This window comes from Melospiza melodia, chromosome 12 (assembly GCF_035770615.1).
Source record: "Melospiza melodia melodia isolate bMelMel2 chromosome 12, bMelMel2.pri, whole genome shotgun sequence".
In the NCBI taxonomy this organism is placed as follows: Eukaryota; Metazoa; Chordata; class Aves; order Passeriformes; family Passerellidae; genus Melospiza; species Melospiza melodia.
In genome coordinates this window covers 18311107-18328332 of record NC_086205.1, presented here as the reverse complement: position 1 = coordinate 18328332, position 17226 = coordinate 18311107, and the positions used below count along the sequence as shown (strand labels likewise).

At 45.0% G+C, this 17226-nt stretch overlaps 1 protein-coding gene across 6 annotated transcripts in view; it reads left to right on the top strand.

Annotated features, from left to right (window-relative positions):
* The window catches only part of LPP (LIM domain containing preferred translocation partner in lipoma), a 331785-nt gene that overhangs the window by 142258 nt on the left and 172301 nt on the right, over positions 1–17226 (top strand). For all 6 annotated transcript variants that reach the window (XM_063167037.1, XM_063167041.1, XM_063167039.1 and 3 more), the window contains one exon: positions 5644–5756. In XM_063167037.1, the coding sequence (XP_063023107.1) occupies positions 5644–5756 (113 nt within the window). The remainder of the gene's footprint in view (positions 1–5643; positions 5757–17226) is intronic.

The window sequence follows — 17226 nt, the reverse complement described above, 5'->3', positions numbered from 1 at the left end:
TGAGCTTCCTTTTCTTACTGTTAAGAGACTTTTAGAATGATTAAAACTGTTTAAGACTTAAACAGCCAGTGACCTTTTAATACAATGTAAATCCATAAAAGCAATATTTCAGCTAGCAGGTGGTGAAGTAAATTTTCAGGGCAACTACCTGACAGACTCAGTATTCCTTTTTTAAATGCTGAGGATGAAATTAGCCAGTGTGGGGTTTTTTTTCTTCCTCATGCTTATTAATACAGTAGCTGATTAGCACAAGTAGTTCAAATGGTAGGATTAGTGATTGGTAAGAGTGGTAATTTAAACAGCGCGTTGGGTTGTTGGAGCTGCTTTATTTTAGGAATCACAGGCCAATGTGGTATATTTAGGTGGATTGTGGAGCTGGTATGCCATCATGCAACAGTTTCCCCTGCACTGACGTGGTGTCAGTGACTCCCCACAACATGGCTGGGGCCAAAACATTATTTTAATTATGTGTTTTTCTTGCCTAGTGATGTGTTAAGTACAGATGCTACAGGAAAACGTTTACTTTGGGAAACTTAGTAAAATGTATGTTCACACCTAGGAGGCACCAGGTCACATCTAGCTGAAGTTTTCTATAAAAATCCTGTGGTGTCACTTTGCAGTAGGAAGTTTCCCAGACCGTGTGGTAGTACTGGGATATTCTGCAGGCTCCTGCAGTGGTCACTGTGGATTGCAGGTTCATGGTATCCTCTATCAATAGGATTTTAGCCTAGTGCTCAATGAATTAGGGTTTAGGTGTAAATCTCAATTGTTTCAATGTCAAAAGCTTTGGCTTTCTGCAGTAGAAGGTAAATACTTCACCAAGCAGTGCCTCTGTCTGCTCAGTACTTTGCCAAATGGAGTCTGGATCAGAATGGAAACACATCAGTGGGGTTCACTCCATCACTATCCTTAGTCTGGTCTCTGAGTCAGGGCTGAACTGTGTTTCTCAGGTGATTCAAACTGATTCTGAACCAGCTTCAGAATCAGAAATTATCAAGATTATAGTCAGAAAGGATTATTTTTGCTGGAAAGGAGAAAATTGAAATCAGCATCTGACATATATCGTCATCAGATGTCAGCCAGAAGTCTGGGAAGACCAGTGTAAAGCCAGTTTTTTTTTGTTTAATAGGTTTCATTAACTTATTGTTTCCCTGAAAATTATGGTGTTTTGCTTCTTCATGTTTCTCTGTTTTTTCCCCCCAAAGTATCTCTCTTACTGAACATGTGAGCCCTTCTTCTAGTCTAGAAGTTTCAAAGCCGCAAATCTTCATGTCTAAACTACTGTGTCTGTCAAGGGGGGAGGCAGTTACTGTGCTACAGTTCATTTGTTGGCTGGCAGATATATCTCCTGAAAACAAAGACTTGAGACATGAGCTTGATCCAGCAAAAAATGAAGTGCACTTAAAATTTTAAAGGTTAGCCTGTAAGTGAGAATGGTGTTTGCTGTATGAGGCAGGATGTTTTTCTTAGCTCGTACTTGTACCCAGAAGGCGTCAGGCAGGCAGTGGCAAAGATTTTGTGAGTTTCTATTCACCCTGACAGGTTTGTGCTGATGTACGTGTCTGTTAGGGCTTTGAACAATTTTATATTTGTGTACGTAAAAGTGTAACGGTGAAATTATTAAAGCTCCTTAGTGTAAGAGGGGAAATTTTGGGGTGGAGAGGAGTAAAACCTTGCAAGTGCAACTACAATGGCACAGATTTGACTGAAGCCAGAAGCCAGACTGGGGCTGGGAGGCATCACTTCTGCCAGTGGCTCTGCTATTGCTTCCCACCATAACCACGATGGACTCAACTAATTTCTGCCTAATTACTTGTATTTACACCATACAATTTTCTCTTGCTCAGGGTGGGCCCGAGGGTGGGGTTTTTATTACCAGGCTGGCAGTCCCATCCCTGCTGGCTGCATTGGGTGATGCTGCAGTGCAGGAGCTGCACGGGTGCTGAGGGAAGAGCTCAGGGCTGTGGTTTCACAGCACGTTGCGCCGCTGCATCTGAAATAACCGAGCTGGGCATGTGTCTCACTGCACAGCTCCTTCGTAGGTTGACTCATGGTCTGCACAGCTGTATGAAGGGGGAATGAGTAGCTGGTGCAACAAGGACTGTTTATTTTCTCTTTTTAAACATATGGTAACAGGTGGAGATTTCTCATTGTAAGAGCTGGAGGCAGTTTGTGTCTTGGTGTGATTTCCTACCTCCATGGAGAGATTTGCCATTGGAAGGCAAGTCTCTTTGCCTGCCTTGAAGTACAAATTGCTTTCTGGAGGTGCCTTGATACCTCTCTGTTGACAGAACTCAGTGCAGTCACTCTCACAACCTGGAATACATCCAAGTGTTCAGGATGATGTCAGGTGAAAGTCAATCAAAATGCTGGTCTTGGTGCTGAACAATAATCAATATTAATGAGCCTTTTGCCCATCTTATTCCTTATTCACAGAGGGCCAACCTGGTTAAATCAGTCAGGAGGGGGTGAGTGCTCAGGGTGGGATGTGTCCTCCCCCAGCCCATGGGTAACTGGTAACCCCAGTGCCCCATTCTGCTGTGGCTGCCAGTGTGCAGACCAGGGACAGTCCCTTGCCCAGGTTGCTCCCGCCTCGCTCTGTGACACTGAAGGTGGTCAGCAGTGGCTGGCAGTGATGTGCTCTGCCTGGACATGGACTTCCCTGCCTCCTCCCACGGCTTGTCTGGCTCTGAGTAAGTGAAATCTGACTTGCAAAGCTCTGGGGGTGAGAGAAGACAAGGGTGCACTGTAGGGACAGTGTGCCTGAAGGGAGTGTCAGCTGGCTTTCAGGCTCTTTTCCTCTTGGCTCCCTCAAACCTAGACATTTTTCTTCCCCACATCATCTAAAATCATTATGCTGCTGAGGACACAGATTTTGGTCATTGCATACTTCCCTCTCTGCCGGAAGGAGACTTCCAGCAGTGCCAATAATAATAATAATAGTGCAGGGACAACTTTCCCTTCTGCATCCAAGGGAATATTCTCCTGTGAGTGCAGTGGGAACAGCACTGGGTCCTGTGGCTGTGTGGGAAAGAGGAAGGCGCAGTGGCAGAATAAATAACTAAAGCTGTGAAGGAGAAAGATCCGTCTGTTCACAGAGGACCAGGAAAAGGCCAAACATCTGCAAGGTCCCCCCAGTTCATCAGGCATCTGCTCTCTGCTTCCCAGTCTAAAAACCTTCCCACTAGTGGGGAGAGTGGAGCCAGCAGCTTATCTAACACAGGATGGAGACAGCAGAGCTGGGCTGGGATGTGGTGGAGCCAGCTGTCTCCTACTGCAAAGAAGTGTTTTCTTCCAAACTCTAGGAGAGAGCTCTTGTCCTTCGCTCCTTTTCTGAAAAATCCTGCCAATGTTTTTTTTTTTTTTTTTTCTTTCAAGAGGAGTGGGTCTTCCAAAGGGGCAAAAATGGTATTTTGTTTATGCTTATTCTAATGATTATTGTTAGATACAGACTCCTGATTATGCAGAAAACCTGGCCCTTTCCCTGTCTCATCTCCTCCAGCACATTCTCTACCTTGATTTTCCTTAGGTGTTTTGAAGGATTGTAATAAAGCAAGAGCGTCTGACTAATGTGCTGTGCAGGGAGATCAGTCTTAGGCATCGGAGCCAGGACTGACTGAAAAACATCATCTAAAGCATAATCTTGAGAAGTCTTTGTTCACTGGAGTTGGATTTGTTTGCAAAATCATGTTGGCTGGTTGGAGGGTCATTTACAGAGCAAAGGAGAAAAGTTTAAGAAGCACTCAAATCTCCCAGCATTTTTTAGAACTAACCCCTAAGATATTAATTTCAAAATCTCTTTACTTTTCTTTTTATTTGGTATTGTATTTCACATTATTTGAAATAAAAGATTGGATTAATTATCAGGCAATGAGGAAGATACTGCAGATATTATTGGACATAATTTTTTTAAAAATCAATTCTGAACTCTATAATAGCATGAGCCAGTGGGTTTCATGGGATTTTATGTATTGGAGCAACATGATTGTCTTAAATTAGTTTTCAGTCTGTTGTTTTTGAGCATCTGTATTTAGGACAATACTTTCTTAGGGATTCAGAAGGGGTTTTTGAGTCACATCCATGCTCATTTTGGGTAAAATGGGAAGAAATTACTTTCCTGTTAAATAACATCTCTGAAAGTCCTAGGGGAAGTTTGTGTCTTTCAAGAGTAATTCAAAATAAAAGAGAAAAACTTTCAAGGGCTTCAGACCCATCTGCTTCCCATGGCAGAGAGCTTGAAAGTGTTTTGCTGGCCGTGCTGCCCAGCTGGTGCCCGTGCCTGCTCTGGGCTGAGCCTAGGGCTTCAAACGTGGCACAGGTGGCCCAGAAGGCTGCAGGTCACAGGGGTTTGGCTCAGCCCTTCCTGAGTGGTTTGGAGCTGCTCCGTGGCATTTAGGGGTGCTGCTGAGGCCTCTGGCCTGGACGCAGTGGGATGCTGCATGGAGATCTGGAGGGTCAAGCAGGGAGCTCGCATTTCCTTCCAAAAGCAACAGTTCCTATATATGTGAGATATCACACTTTTATTAATCTGAAACCTTCCATCCCAGATGCTGCACACACAAGAGCCAACAGCAAACAGCTCTACTTGCAGCATCAATCTTCATAGGAAGAAATAAAAACATACCAAAGTGGTCCAAATTGCAGGCAGCTGCCTTCCCTGGAGACAAATCCAGTGCTAATGGCAAATGCTCCTTTTCCACCATTAGGAGGTGCTTTCAGAGCTTGCTGTCCTGCTCCTGCAGCCTGTGCTGCTCTGTCCTTGATTTTTTTCTCCTTTCTGGTTCCACATCCCATGAAATTCTCAAGGAGACCTTCTCTCTGCTCCCACCTCCCATCTCTATGCCAAGCTGGATGGCTTCACAGCCAGTATTTGCTGCTTTGTCTTCCCATCAGCACTTCTGGAAGATAAACATGAGCAAGTTGTATTCTAGAAATTTTGTACATCAGCCCCCTTGTAAAAATCCAGGGTTAGAGAGGTGGATTCATGTGTGCTTGCACCTGGCCCATCATGTGGCTGAGAAGAGCCTGTGATCTTCTCAGCAGTTCTTTACATGAAGCTATGAAGTCCCTATAAGAAGAGGAAAATGCAAAAAGTGTATCTGCCTGCCAGCAGCAGGGCTGCAGGAGATGGGCTGGCCTGGATTCTGGGCTCCAGCTCCAGCCCTCTGTGTGTCTTTTGCAGCAGGGAATCCCTGCTTTTGGACAGCTCTTGATGCTGTCTTTATAGGGATCAAGAGGATCTGGCATAGTTTAGCACATGAGGGAGGTGAATTGGATGGGGTCCATTGCAAGGTTAGACACAGGCTGTTCATCAGTGCAAGTTCAGTGGTTGCCTGGGCTAGGTTTGAGATGTGACTCGGGTCTGTGGAGCTGCTTGTGGGTGCCTTCAGGCTTTGTGGCACATCACCTTTTGCTGTGGAATCTGAGCACCCCTAAGCCATCTGCCAGTGTTACTGAGCTGTGTAGCCATTTCCTGAAGCAGTGAAGGGTGAAGCTGAGCATTTAATGGTCAAATAATGTGTTCTGTCCTGCGCCACAAAACCGATGGGCAGAGCTAAGAGTATTGTGGAGTTCCTCCTGATCATCCACGTCATGATGTGGAGACATGCTGCTGAGTTTAAATTCTCCCATTCTCTCTCCTAGGGGACTTCCTTCCTCCCCCTCCCCCTCCTGTGGATGACCTTGGGAACATCACATCATCACAAGGTGCCTTTCCCCCCCCACCCCCTCTGGATGATGTTTCTTACAATGTACAGGTAAGAAGACAAGAATTTTGTCATTTGTGCAGAACTGATCCAGAAATTGTGGAAATGAATGAATGATATTACAATGAGGTGGCGAAGTTCTGGTTAAAAATCATGGGTCAGGAATAAAGAAGTCAGCTTTAGCAAGCTGTGTTTCCCGAGCAGGGAGTATTTCCATTCAAAACTTGCTGGGCTATTAAAGGATTTTTCCCATCCGGCTTGAATTAGCAGACTGATTGCCTTATGTCGTTGTGATGGCGGATGGGAGTGGAACCTTCCCAGAATGAATTGTTTTCTGGAATGGCCCTCTCCTTCCATGGACTGTGGAGAGACTTCAGGGCAGTAATCTGATCCTGAAAGTGCTTTGTTTAGATGCCTAAAATTAAGTGAAGCAAATAAGCCCTGGCCCAGGCTACAGTGATGTAATCGAGACCCTTTTCACCCTCTTTTTGCTGGCTTGGATCTTCTAGATCGGCCACCTGGATGAAAATGCAACTTCTAAGATGCATCAGGTGATGATGGCATGTCCAAAGTGAATATGGACGGGCCTTGAACACCTTTACAAGATACGAACACTTTTGTGCAGGTATTGTAGGTTTGCCTGGAGTGCCAGGTTTATGTTTGCTCAGGCACATTCTGGAGAAATGCATTCAGACTTCTGGAACAAGGCAGTCAAAGTGGTCAAGGATTGAGGAGCTGATCTTCCCAGTGTCTTGTTAGCTGAGCAAAAGGAAGGCTGAGGATGGGTCTGCTTGCAAATTTGAAATACACTTGGGGAATAAACCTGTATTTCAGCTCTGTGTGGGTGTTTGTGCAGGAACAGGAGAGCCTGAGCTTGCCAGAAGTACCTCTGTGTTGGTGTTTAGAAATTTTCTAAGCTCTGGGGCTCCAAAGATCTGGAAGAGCCTTCTATAAGAAGTAGTGAGAACAAAGAGAGCATGGTCTAGGTTTGAGGCTGTTGGGACTTGTATAACCACATATCCACACACATGGGGCTGCCCTTGATGGCCCTGGAAGAATTGTGGCAGCCCGGTATCCCTTGGTGGGTTTGAACATGAGAGTAGGCCAGGAGGCAAGCATTAAACAGAATTCAAAGGGCCTGGCTTAGTTTCTGACCCTCTCACCAACTCTAGACTCACTTTGCCTGCTTTGTGCCTTGGGAAAAACAAAACATTCCCCTCCCTCATGGGCTTACTGGGATGGCAAAGCCTCAGCCTTTCCTTCAGTGGGCACAGTGTTGGAAGCAGCCTTTGAGCAGGAAGGGGTTAATGGGGATTCTGTTCTCCCTTGCCAGGAAAGGCTGCAGCAGTCAGGGACATTGCCAAGTGCAGAGCATGGCTTTTCCCAGCCTTGGGGGAATGAAGTAATTCCCCAGCAAGTGTTGTTCTGTCTTTTATCTCTCTGAGAAGAGTGGCCCCTGTGGGAGCAGGGAGCTTCCAGAGCCCTGGGAAGCCGTGGAGCAGCAGCTCCTGGCAGAGGCAGGCACTGCCTGCATGGAGCAGCCTGGGCAGCAGGAAGGGGCCGTGGTGCCCCACAGGATTCCCCGGGGTCAGGCTTCCCCCTTCGCCCAAGGAGAGGGCCTGGTGTGTTCATTGAAAGGAGCTCGCTCCTGCCATGGCTCCCGAAGTGTCCCTGAGCCACTCGAGGCTGTCACGGGGCTGTGCCCCTTGGTAGAGCCACTCAGCAGCACAGCTCTTCCCTCTGAACTCATGGGATTGCTGTTTGTCACACCCTTTCTCTCTGGCTTTATAGAACTGGGACTGGAGCTGAGTTCAGTGTTGGTTTTTAGCAAGAGCTTGCTTAGAGCAGGATTCCTTTGCATGGAATCCTGCTCAGTGGAAGGGGAGCCTAGCAGCTGTACCTGAGCAGTCCTGCCTGTGGCCATCCCAAATGCACTCTCATGCAGCACACAGAGCTCCCTGCCTTTCCCTGTCTTTCATCTGAGATCAGAGGGGTCACCTATCCCTCTCCCTTTTCCCTTCCATTTTCTGTAGGAGATCAGGAGAAGGCAAAAGTCAAGGCTAAAGTCAGGAGCCAGCAGGGTTTTGTGTTGCAAGATCAGCTCCTTATCTTTCAGGAGCAGCCAAAGTAATGCTGAAGCAAGATGTAAAGCCCAAGAGAGGAGGGAAAGGGCAGGTGGTGCTGGAGAAAGCTGCCCAATGCCTTTGTGCATCAAACACAGTAATTTTCTCAACTCTGGACAGGCGTTCTTGTGCTAAAGAAACAGAACAAATGGTGACTGTGTTGCTTCTGCTGTGAGGACATGGTTGTCATGATTCAGGGAGCTTGTGAACATGTGCTGTATTGGGCTGCAAGAGGCTGATTTTGCTCTCCAATGCCAGAACATTTAATTTCCATGCCTTAGTTTCCCCATTGCTAAATGTAAGCACTGGAGCAGCAGACCCAGTTCCTGAGCATTGCCCAGACCTGAGGCTGCTCTCTGGGTGGTTTGGCCCCTGTGGACCTGGTGAGAGCCCTCCAGATCTACTCCAGAGTTTGAAATTCCTCTGTTCCATCAAATCAGCCATTTTACACCAGAAATTTCTCTCTGGATAGTGCAGAGCTGATGACAGCTTATGAAGTATGTGTGCTGTGGGGCTCCAGGTAAAGCTTTTTATACTAGGTGTTAAGTTGATGAGGACAGCAGGATAAATGTTTAGTTTATTATCAGTTTGTGTGTTACTGTTACCAGAGGGCTGAAAGCTGCACTGCTTATTGCAGTTTAAGCTGTAGCTAAAGAGCAGCAATTAAAATAATACCCAGTTTTCATAGACCTGTTTATCTCTGGATCTCTATTTGGACAGTGGAACTGGCCACTTAGGATCAGATCCAAAAAGGTACTTTAGTATCTGACTTATGCTCTGATGGAAATTAGAGGAGGGCTGGATCATAAAACACCTTAGTGATAGATCTGGCATTTTCTTGTAATTTCTGTTTTCCCATCTAGATCTGTCATATTCGGATTCACAGCAGGGCTGTGGGGAGGAAAGGGGAAGGAAATTGAAACCCTTTTCTTATTAACTGGAATGCCTTTTTATTTTTTTAGAAAATTTAAAAAAAAGGAAAGAAAAGGCAATATTTATTTTTAAAAGAGTGTGTTTGGGCTGGGGGAGAGTTGTGTTGGGAAGTTCCCCTTTGGCTGCAGCAGGGGAAGGCAAGGACTTGTTCCCAGAATGGTGCTGAGGGCGTGGTGGTGGCGTGTTTGACAAATAAGGACATGAGCAAAGAGCCTTTTGCCACGTTGGCCTGGGCTCAGTTTGAAAGAGAAAGAAAAAAAAAATTTTGGACGGGAAGAAAAATGAAATCACTGTTTGTCAAAGGGAAATAGATAGATCTGGGAGGGAGGGAGGCAGACTTTTATTATGTTTTTGCCTTCTAGTTTCAAAACAGGCATCTGCCCAGGCCAGGGAAAGCCAAAGTGAGAAATTCTCATCAGCTACCTCTCAAGCACCCTATTTGCTCACAAAGAGAGACCCTCACTCATGGCTCTGGTAATTCCTCCCTTCCTAGCCAGGCAGGGCTGCACAGCTGTGTGAAAAGCCAGTCCCTGTCCCATGTCCCATCCTTGTGAAGGCTGTCGCAGGAGTCATGGGTGCTATGGCTTTGAAATGACTGGTTCTATCTAAAGGGGAGGGTCAGAGCCCAGCATTTCATTTTGGGGCAGGATCTGGGTGGCTCAAGGCAGATGTGACCCTCAGCTGCCAACTTGCCAAAGGCCACCTTGAGCAAACATCCATTTAGAGATCTCTGCTAATTACCTGCATGTGCTGCATCTGCAGATGGGTCTGATTTTTTTTTTGGCATCTGAGATGCTGCCACAGCATGGGAAGGAGAGGATTGTGTTGAGCCGGGATGGCACCTCTCTCCCAGCAACCCCCAGCTGTTATCAGTGTGGCTTTTATTGACAGGCCACAAAACTCTTGACAAAAGAAATACCACTCTCTTCCTGATAAGGAAGCTGTAGCAGGGAAAGTGCTTTGCCTAGGTCATCAGGCTGACCAGCAGCAGGCTAAAAATAAGACTGAGATCTCCTGTGTCCCAGAGCAATTCTGCCTGCTACATCCCAGAGCCTCATTACTGTAGTAACTGCAATTTAATGACTAAACACCATCAGTGCCTGAGCATAGGAACAATTTGGGATATATCAAAGCAGATGTGAAGAAGTGGCTTTAGGTTGGGGGTTAAAGTGAAGGAAAAAATTGGACTTTGAATAGTTGCATGAAGTGCAACATAAGAATTTTAATATACCAGTTCTTGTTAAAACCATCTATGTTTGGAGGGGCTGCAGGACTGCAGCTACGTGGGCAGGGAACTATGCCCACATTCAGAGCTACTGAACTCTCCAGTGGTGTTGTCCTGTTGTGATGTGCAGAAAATCAGCCAAAGGGCTCGAGTTCCTCTTGCCAAGGAGTTTTGGAAGGGGAGAAGCTGCAGCGCGTTCTGGAGGCGTGTGTGCCTTCCTCTGTGAGGCTGTTCCTGACCTGTCTCACTGCTCCTCGGAGCTGGGAGAAGGTGGGAATGTGTTGATAGGTGTGGGAGCCTCATCCTTGCTGGGAGAGGCTGCCAGGTGTTTTGTGTCTGACTCCGCTCCCCGCGAGCGGCGGCGGTGCCTCTGTGGGCTCTGACTCACTGGCTGAAGGAACAGCCAGGACACAGGAATTGGTTTTGGTTTTTGGTTGTTTTTTTTGTTTTTTTAAAAGCTCACTTCTGAATTTTGGGTGCACATCTTGGCAAATAGCTGGGGAGGAGAGAGCATGAATTTTGCCATTGGGGATTGCTGCCTTAAATAGCTCATCTGCTGTTCAGTGGCTGGGCTCTGCCTGCTGGTGCTGGGCTTGCTTTAAATCACCTGCCTTTTAATGTGTGGAGAAGCTGAAAAGGCCAAAGAGAGCAGAACATGTGTTCAGCCTCCCTCTAGTGCTAGATTTTGTTAATCATCAGGATTAGTGGCCTGGTTGTAGGTGCTTGCTGGCAAGGAATGTTGGTACCACAGGGCAGCTCTCGCTGCTGGCAGGGCTGCCTGACTCCAGGAGGGATCAGTAACTCCCAGAAACACTGTAAATAATGCCACAGTCTGTGTGCATTGCTTGCCATTTGAGATCCAGCTTTTACAGATTTCTGACTGTGACTTCTAACCTGATTTATTAAAATCCATGTGATAAGCATCTGCCTTTTATCTAAATTGAAGCTGTGTCCAACAGTATAAATAAATTACCTGGTAATGTTAACCCTTTTACTCAAATCTTGGCTTTGAAGGAATGCTTTTTATCTGTTTCCTTTCTGCCTTCCTCATATGTTTGAGAAACAGGAATGTGCTGTGCTCTAAGTTAAACAGATAACATGTATGTTCTCTGAATGTTTAAATGCTCACTGGGTCTCTACAAGTCAGTAAGTGTTTGCTCTATAATAAGGGGATTTCGGTTCTAGGGTGAAAAAACTCAGTAATATAACATCTGTATATGTTGATGAATATTGGGATGCATGAGAGATAAAATGCATGCATTACTTATATGTGTGTATATATATATTTACACCCTATAGATATATGTATGAGAAATGAATCATGAGTGGGGATATAGAGCAGACTTTCACATTATTGGAAGCAAGCATGCACGTTTTATCCCTGCTGCTTTTCCCTCCTTTTTTGTGGGTAGCATGATAGTAGATCCAGGATCACAAGAGAAAAGGAACACTGAGCACTTCTTTCAGGCAGCTCTTGATGTATCCCATCTTAAACACATGTTTATTTTACAATGCCAAACCACATTCTATTTTAAATCTTTAATGAACCTCTGTTCCCATCCATGTAACTTTCCAATTCTTACTCTCTTCAGAAGAGACAAAGATGCTTATTATAAACCACAAATTTTACTAAAAGGGTAAACTGGAAAAGTTTTAATTGTGCAGTGTGAGCCTGCCATTCATCTCCCTGCCTGGCTATTAATATCTTGGCAATGTTAAAATGCAGCACAGCCTTTAACAGCTGAACCTCTCAGCAAGGACTACAAAGTAAGCAAGGACCCAAACAGTTAACTGTGCTTATTATTGCCATCATGCTTATTACTGTGTTATTTAATGTATTTGTTATGTTACTGTTTAGTACAGTCACCCAGCACGCAGGATGTGCCAGGACCTGCACACTTGTGCCCTCTTTGGCTGGGGAGCTCTGTGCTGAGGCTGGGAGATGCTTTCAGAGATGAAACAGGGCAGCTTTTGGTAATCTGCAATGCAGCAGGTGATGAGGTGAAGGAACAGAAGAAAGCAAAAGCCTGGTACAGGTCATGTGTAAATATGGGTATGGGACCTACTAAAAAGTCATGAGAGGAAACAGAAAGGTCAGAAATGTTGGTGCTTATGATGGTCAGAGCTGATCAAGGTAAATCCATCCCAGGTTAAGACACATGTGCCACATGAGCCCAGACAGAAGCCTGGGCTCCCCCAGTGCTGTGCCCAGGACTACAAACCCTGGTGGGCATCTCCTTGGTCCTGTGGACACATCTCTGAGGGACACTCACACTGCAAATGATGGAGTCAGCCACAGCTGGCACCTGCAGAGAGTTTAATCTGTAACCTGGATTATACCCATGGGTAATGGAGACATGAATGTGGAAAGTAATAGTGGAGGCATGGAGAGCATGCAGAGAAAGCAGGCAATTTTATTCTGTCAGAACATGGCTGGTGACAGACCAAAAGCAAGCAAATACATCATTGTATCTAAGGTAGAATTATTTAAGCAGAGGGAAAATAAAAAGATAATGAAGATGTGGGAATTCTATCAAAGCATGAGCTGTGTGATGTGACAGAGTGAGATAACATGACCTATGCAGAAGAAGTTTCCATTCTTCCCATATCTGAGTGCTATTCAAGTCTGCTGTTGGGTTAACAGGTCCTAGGAAAAATCTCTTGCAAGACAGGTTGCTCTTGTCTCAGATCCTGGTTAGCCTGTGTTGCATTAGGGAACTATAATGCAGCAGCAAGACTAAAACAGACTGTCAGTAACAAGAAAGAATGCTAAAAACTGCAGCAGACAAATTATTATGCCTCTTTTTGAAGCTGGCTGGGATTGGAAAAGGTGGTTTAGAAAGTCAGTCTTTCCATGCATCTTGGGCATAGTGGTAGTCTGGAATGTGACAGAGCAGAATCAGGTTCCCACCGTGGGTCTGGTGCTTTAAGTACTCTGGTGCTATGCAGTGTAAAAGGAGCTTTGGCCAAACAAGATAAAAGGAAATAGAACTCTAGTGCTTGGGGAATCCAGTTGTGGCCTAAATTCGGTTTTAGAGCCCTGGAGTTTTTCAAAGAGTAGGGCAAACTTCATCCTATTTTGATGAAAATTTTATCTGGCAGCAATGAGATGTGGATGTGGAGAAGTTGTGAGAGCATCTAATTTCCAAGAATGGAAGTGGCTGAAATGCAGGTTCCTGTCTCTGTTTTTCAGTTTCCATCACTGGTGAAAAACAGCTTCAGCTGCCATGAAGGGTGGTTTTGTTGTTAGAAAATGTTGCCTCTGTGGGGAGTGTGTGGCACAGTGACTGAGCAAGCTGGAAGATGGTAGAAATACCAGTGAGAAATGTTGCAGCCAGAAGTGAAGGAATTTGTTCCAGACATGATTTTAAGTGTCTGCTGCCATAAAACTCCCATCTTTGAAGGACCATTCTCCACAATTGTATTTTCCAGTTTGATTTGCTGATTAAAATGCAGGATGTTGATTAGCTTTAACATACAACAGGTAAGGAAAAGCATCTGGAAAACATCATGTGACTGCTTTAGTATTGGTTTTAATGGTGAGAGAAGTAAAATATAAACATTTGGGAAAGCTGTAGCAACTCCCAAGTGTTGCTGAAGCCAATAAGCAACAAAGGTGCTTTACAAACTCCTGTCATGCAGCAGTCCTGAGGCACAGCTCCTTCCCTCTCCATCTCCACATTTCTCTTTTGCCATGGAAACTGCCTCATGACATGTTAAAGGTCTGGCCTTCCTCCCCAGCTCCAGGGTTGCCTGCCCCTTCCTCCCCTGTCTCTGTCCCTGCAAACTCCTCCAGTTCAGCCCTGCAGTCCCCTCTGTGTGTTGCTGAAGATGCCCCTGCTGAGGGCTGCAGATACCCATGGATGGTGGTGGGGCTGCCTTCAGGGAGCAGCTGTGGTCAGTTCTGAGCTCAGGGGAGACACCTAGGTAAGGAACACACTTGCAGTGCAGGAGTTTGGCTTCTGTGGTGTGTTGACCCCAGCAGAATTACAGTTAAATGCTGTTTTCCTGAGGTCTGATGTGTGCTTTTCTGAAGCATGAATTCTAATTGAAAGATATCACTTCACGTTCATTTATCTGTATGTGGACAATATCAAACTTCAGAGCTCACCCAGGAGGGATCTGCACAGTGGATTCCATTTTAGACCAGCACAAATTATTGTTCAGCTTTCTGTGTGATTTGGGTGTCCCTTTTCTTCACTCCTAAGTGTTCCCACTTAGGAGATGTGTAGAATGTAGGGTGTCCGAACAAGACAATTGTTGGTAAAAAAGAAATGACCCATGGTCAGCCAGCCAAATCCAATACCTGACACACAGCCTTGAAGGGAATGTAGAAGTGAGTCTAATGGTTTGGAAAATGAGATTGCAAATTTTGTGAAGGCAAGAACCTTCTTCAGTGAGTCAGACTGTGGGGTTTGCCCAGCTGAGCCCTGCCTGCCCCATGAACTGCAGCCACTGACCACCCCAAAAACGTGTAGACTGAGGCAGAGTCCAGATTTTCCCCTTCTCAGCTTTGAGACATACAGTAGATTTTTACAATGATTCATTTCCTCAGAAGCCAAACCCAAGCCATTGACTTTCATGTAGTTTTACACATCCATTTTGCTGACATTTTGCCAGGTTCTCTGGGAATCCTTGCAAACATTTTGGCACTCACCCCTTCTATTACAGCAAAACAAGCAAACAAACTGAGAAATATGTTATATGTTTAATTTCTGGACTTAGTGCTTACTCAGGCTCTGAAAATTGACCAGCCAGTTTTAATTTTACTTTTTTCTCATTAGTGATTTCCTAATAGCTTCACAGCCCATGCTCAGAAATGCTTTCTCAAATTCAGAGAAGCTTGGCTGGATGCTTAAACTTCATTAAAGTTGATAGAACTTAAGCACACGTGTAAAATTAAGCATATGCTTATGTTTTATACAGTCTTTTTGCAGGTGACACAAACAGCTGCATATGGGTTTCCAATATGTGATTAAATTCCAAAAGGAGTTTTTAAAAACAGTTTTAGTCAACCTTAATTTTCTGAAATTGGTAGCTTTAACAAAACCTATCTTTTTTGATTTAAATTGCCTGAGACGTGTGCCTTTTAAAAAGCTCTTTATTTAACTGTCACAATATGCAGTCTTGTGTGGGATAGAGTTTGTTCATGTAAATTTAATTTCCAGTTAAACTGGTGCAAACACAGAGTGATGTCAGTAGATCTTTATGGACTGGCAGAGCTGTTTCTTTCTCACCTCTGCCGAGGTGGGGGCCAGGCAGAGCCATTAAATTGTCAGCTGTGCCCTTCTGCCTCATGCAGATCATAAAGCTTTGCCTGGTCACCCAGGGAGACCAAAGGCATCCAGCCTTGAGCCACAGACATCAAGGCGGGGAGAAATCTTGGAAGTTTGTTTTAACATTTAATTGCCAGCAGTATTACACATAAATGAGTATCTCTGTTATTTCTAAATGGAATTTCCCTAGCTTTTGCTCCCCGACTGCTGTGTGTTTTTTTCTGTTTTGCTAGATTGGACAGTCTTGTGGTATCTGGCGTTTTCATTCTGTGAAACTGTTTAGTTATTGCTATCGAGCTACTCAATCTCCTTCATAGATGAAACCAAGTGAGTTCTCTTCGTGTCTCCTTTTCATCTGTTTTCTGCTTTTTTGGGGCATCTCAGATTCCTAAGCTACTGCCTCCCATGCTGGACACGGTATGTCACTGCCAGACTCACCACAAGTGTTGAAAGAAGTAAAATCACCTTCAGCTCTGCGCTTTCTTGTGCCTGGTGGGAGATGGTGTTTGGTGTGGTTTTCCCCTCTGGATATGAATGCAGCGTCGTGGGGCTGGGTGTGACAGATTGCCTTGTGTGCAGGTGTGTGCAATTTGTGGCTTGTCAGACACATGCCATGCTGTCCGAGGCATCCTCCTCTTACCTCTTTTCTCGTGCCAGAAAAGGAAAGATGAAGATCAGGACTTGGCCAGGATGTGAAGATGAAGGGAGTCTTTGCTCTTTCATATGACCAATGGATCTTTTGAAAATGTAACATTTGTGTCATATGAATCAGTGGGAACATCTTCCGTTATTGCAAGGGACAGCTAATGAGATATTTGGTTTCTACATTGATTAAACTTTGCAGCTGTATTGGGGTAATTGGCTGCTCTTTGGTTATGGTTCCCCTTGGAGGCAGATGATGAAATATCCGCTACATTCTCCTATTTCTCAGTTTTTCTGTAAGCAGCAATGCTCTGTGGGGAAGATCAGCTCTGCTTGATGGCTAATTAGACATTAATTTGTGACTATATTGGAGCAGATTTTAAGTTGGTGGGGGAGTGGACAAAGAAAGGGGAAACTTTTAATAGTCACCATAATTGTCAATAATGAGTCCTAATGTAATTGCATTAATTAAAAGAAAAGGGATATATTCCCTGCTGCTGTAAAGTTAGTTAAAGTCAGTGAAAGTCATTCTGGGCCAAAAAAACTTGATGACCAGCTGTTCTTGCCCTGTGGACAGACAGGTAGTACTGTCTTGTCCAAAGTGTAAAGAAAAAAATTATATATCCCAGTTCTTATTGTATATTCGGCTGATGAACAGAAATGTTTCACAAATTCAATTTAATTCCCAAGGACGAGTGATTGTAACTCCACCCAGAGAGTATTAAATTGCCTTAATGGAAAAATAAGCTGGTTTTATTCTCCCCCTTCTCTCCCCACCTTCCCCATTCAGTTTTCAAATAACTTTATGTGCCTCCTTAGTTTATTAATACACTTCTCATCTTGCTGCTGATTTTGCATCTGGTAGCACTTAACACAGACAAGACTCCCAAAGCTTTTGATCAGACATGTTAAGTAAACTCTCAGGACTGTCGGGTCTGCTGCTCTGGCAGATGTTGGCTCGTGGGACTCCTTCTCTCTCTTCATCCCCTGGCTGTTCCTTATCAAATCCATCCTGTTGCTTTCATGTGCTGAGGATTGTGGTGCCTTTCCCCACGTATTCCCTGGCCCACAGCATGGACATCCTCTGGTCAGCTGAAGGGCATTGGTTGTTTTGCTGTTTTTTGGTGTAGAGCCTAGGGAAGCATTGCACTTTTAAAAGCCCCATTTAGCCAGCCTTAACATTTCCAGGACTTCCTTCAGTGAGCAAAACAAAACAGTGAGGAGCCCACAGAAGCTGGTTGCAGGTTTATGTGCCCAAGGTGGAGGTGCCAGCCTGTGCTGCAGCAGGGAGCTGGGTAACACCGTCCTGAGGCTGAGGGGAC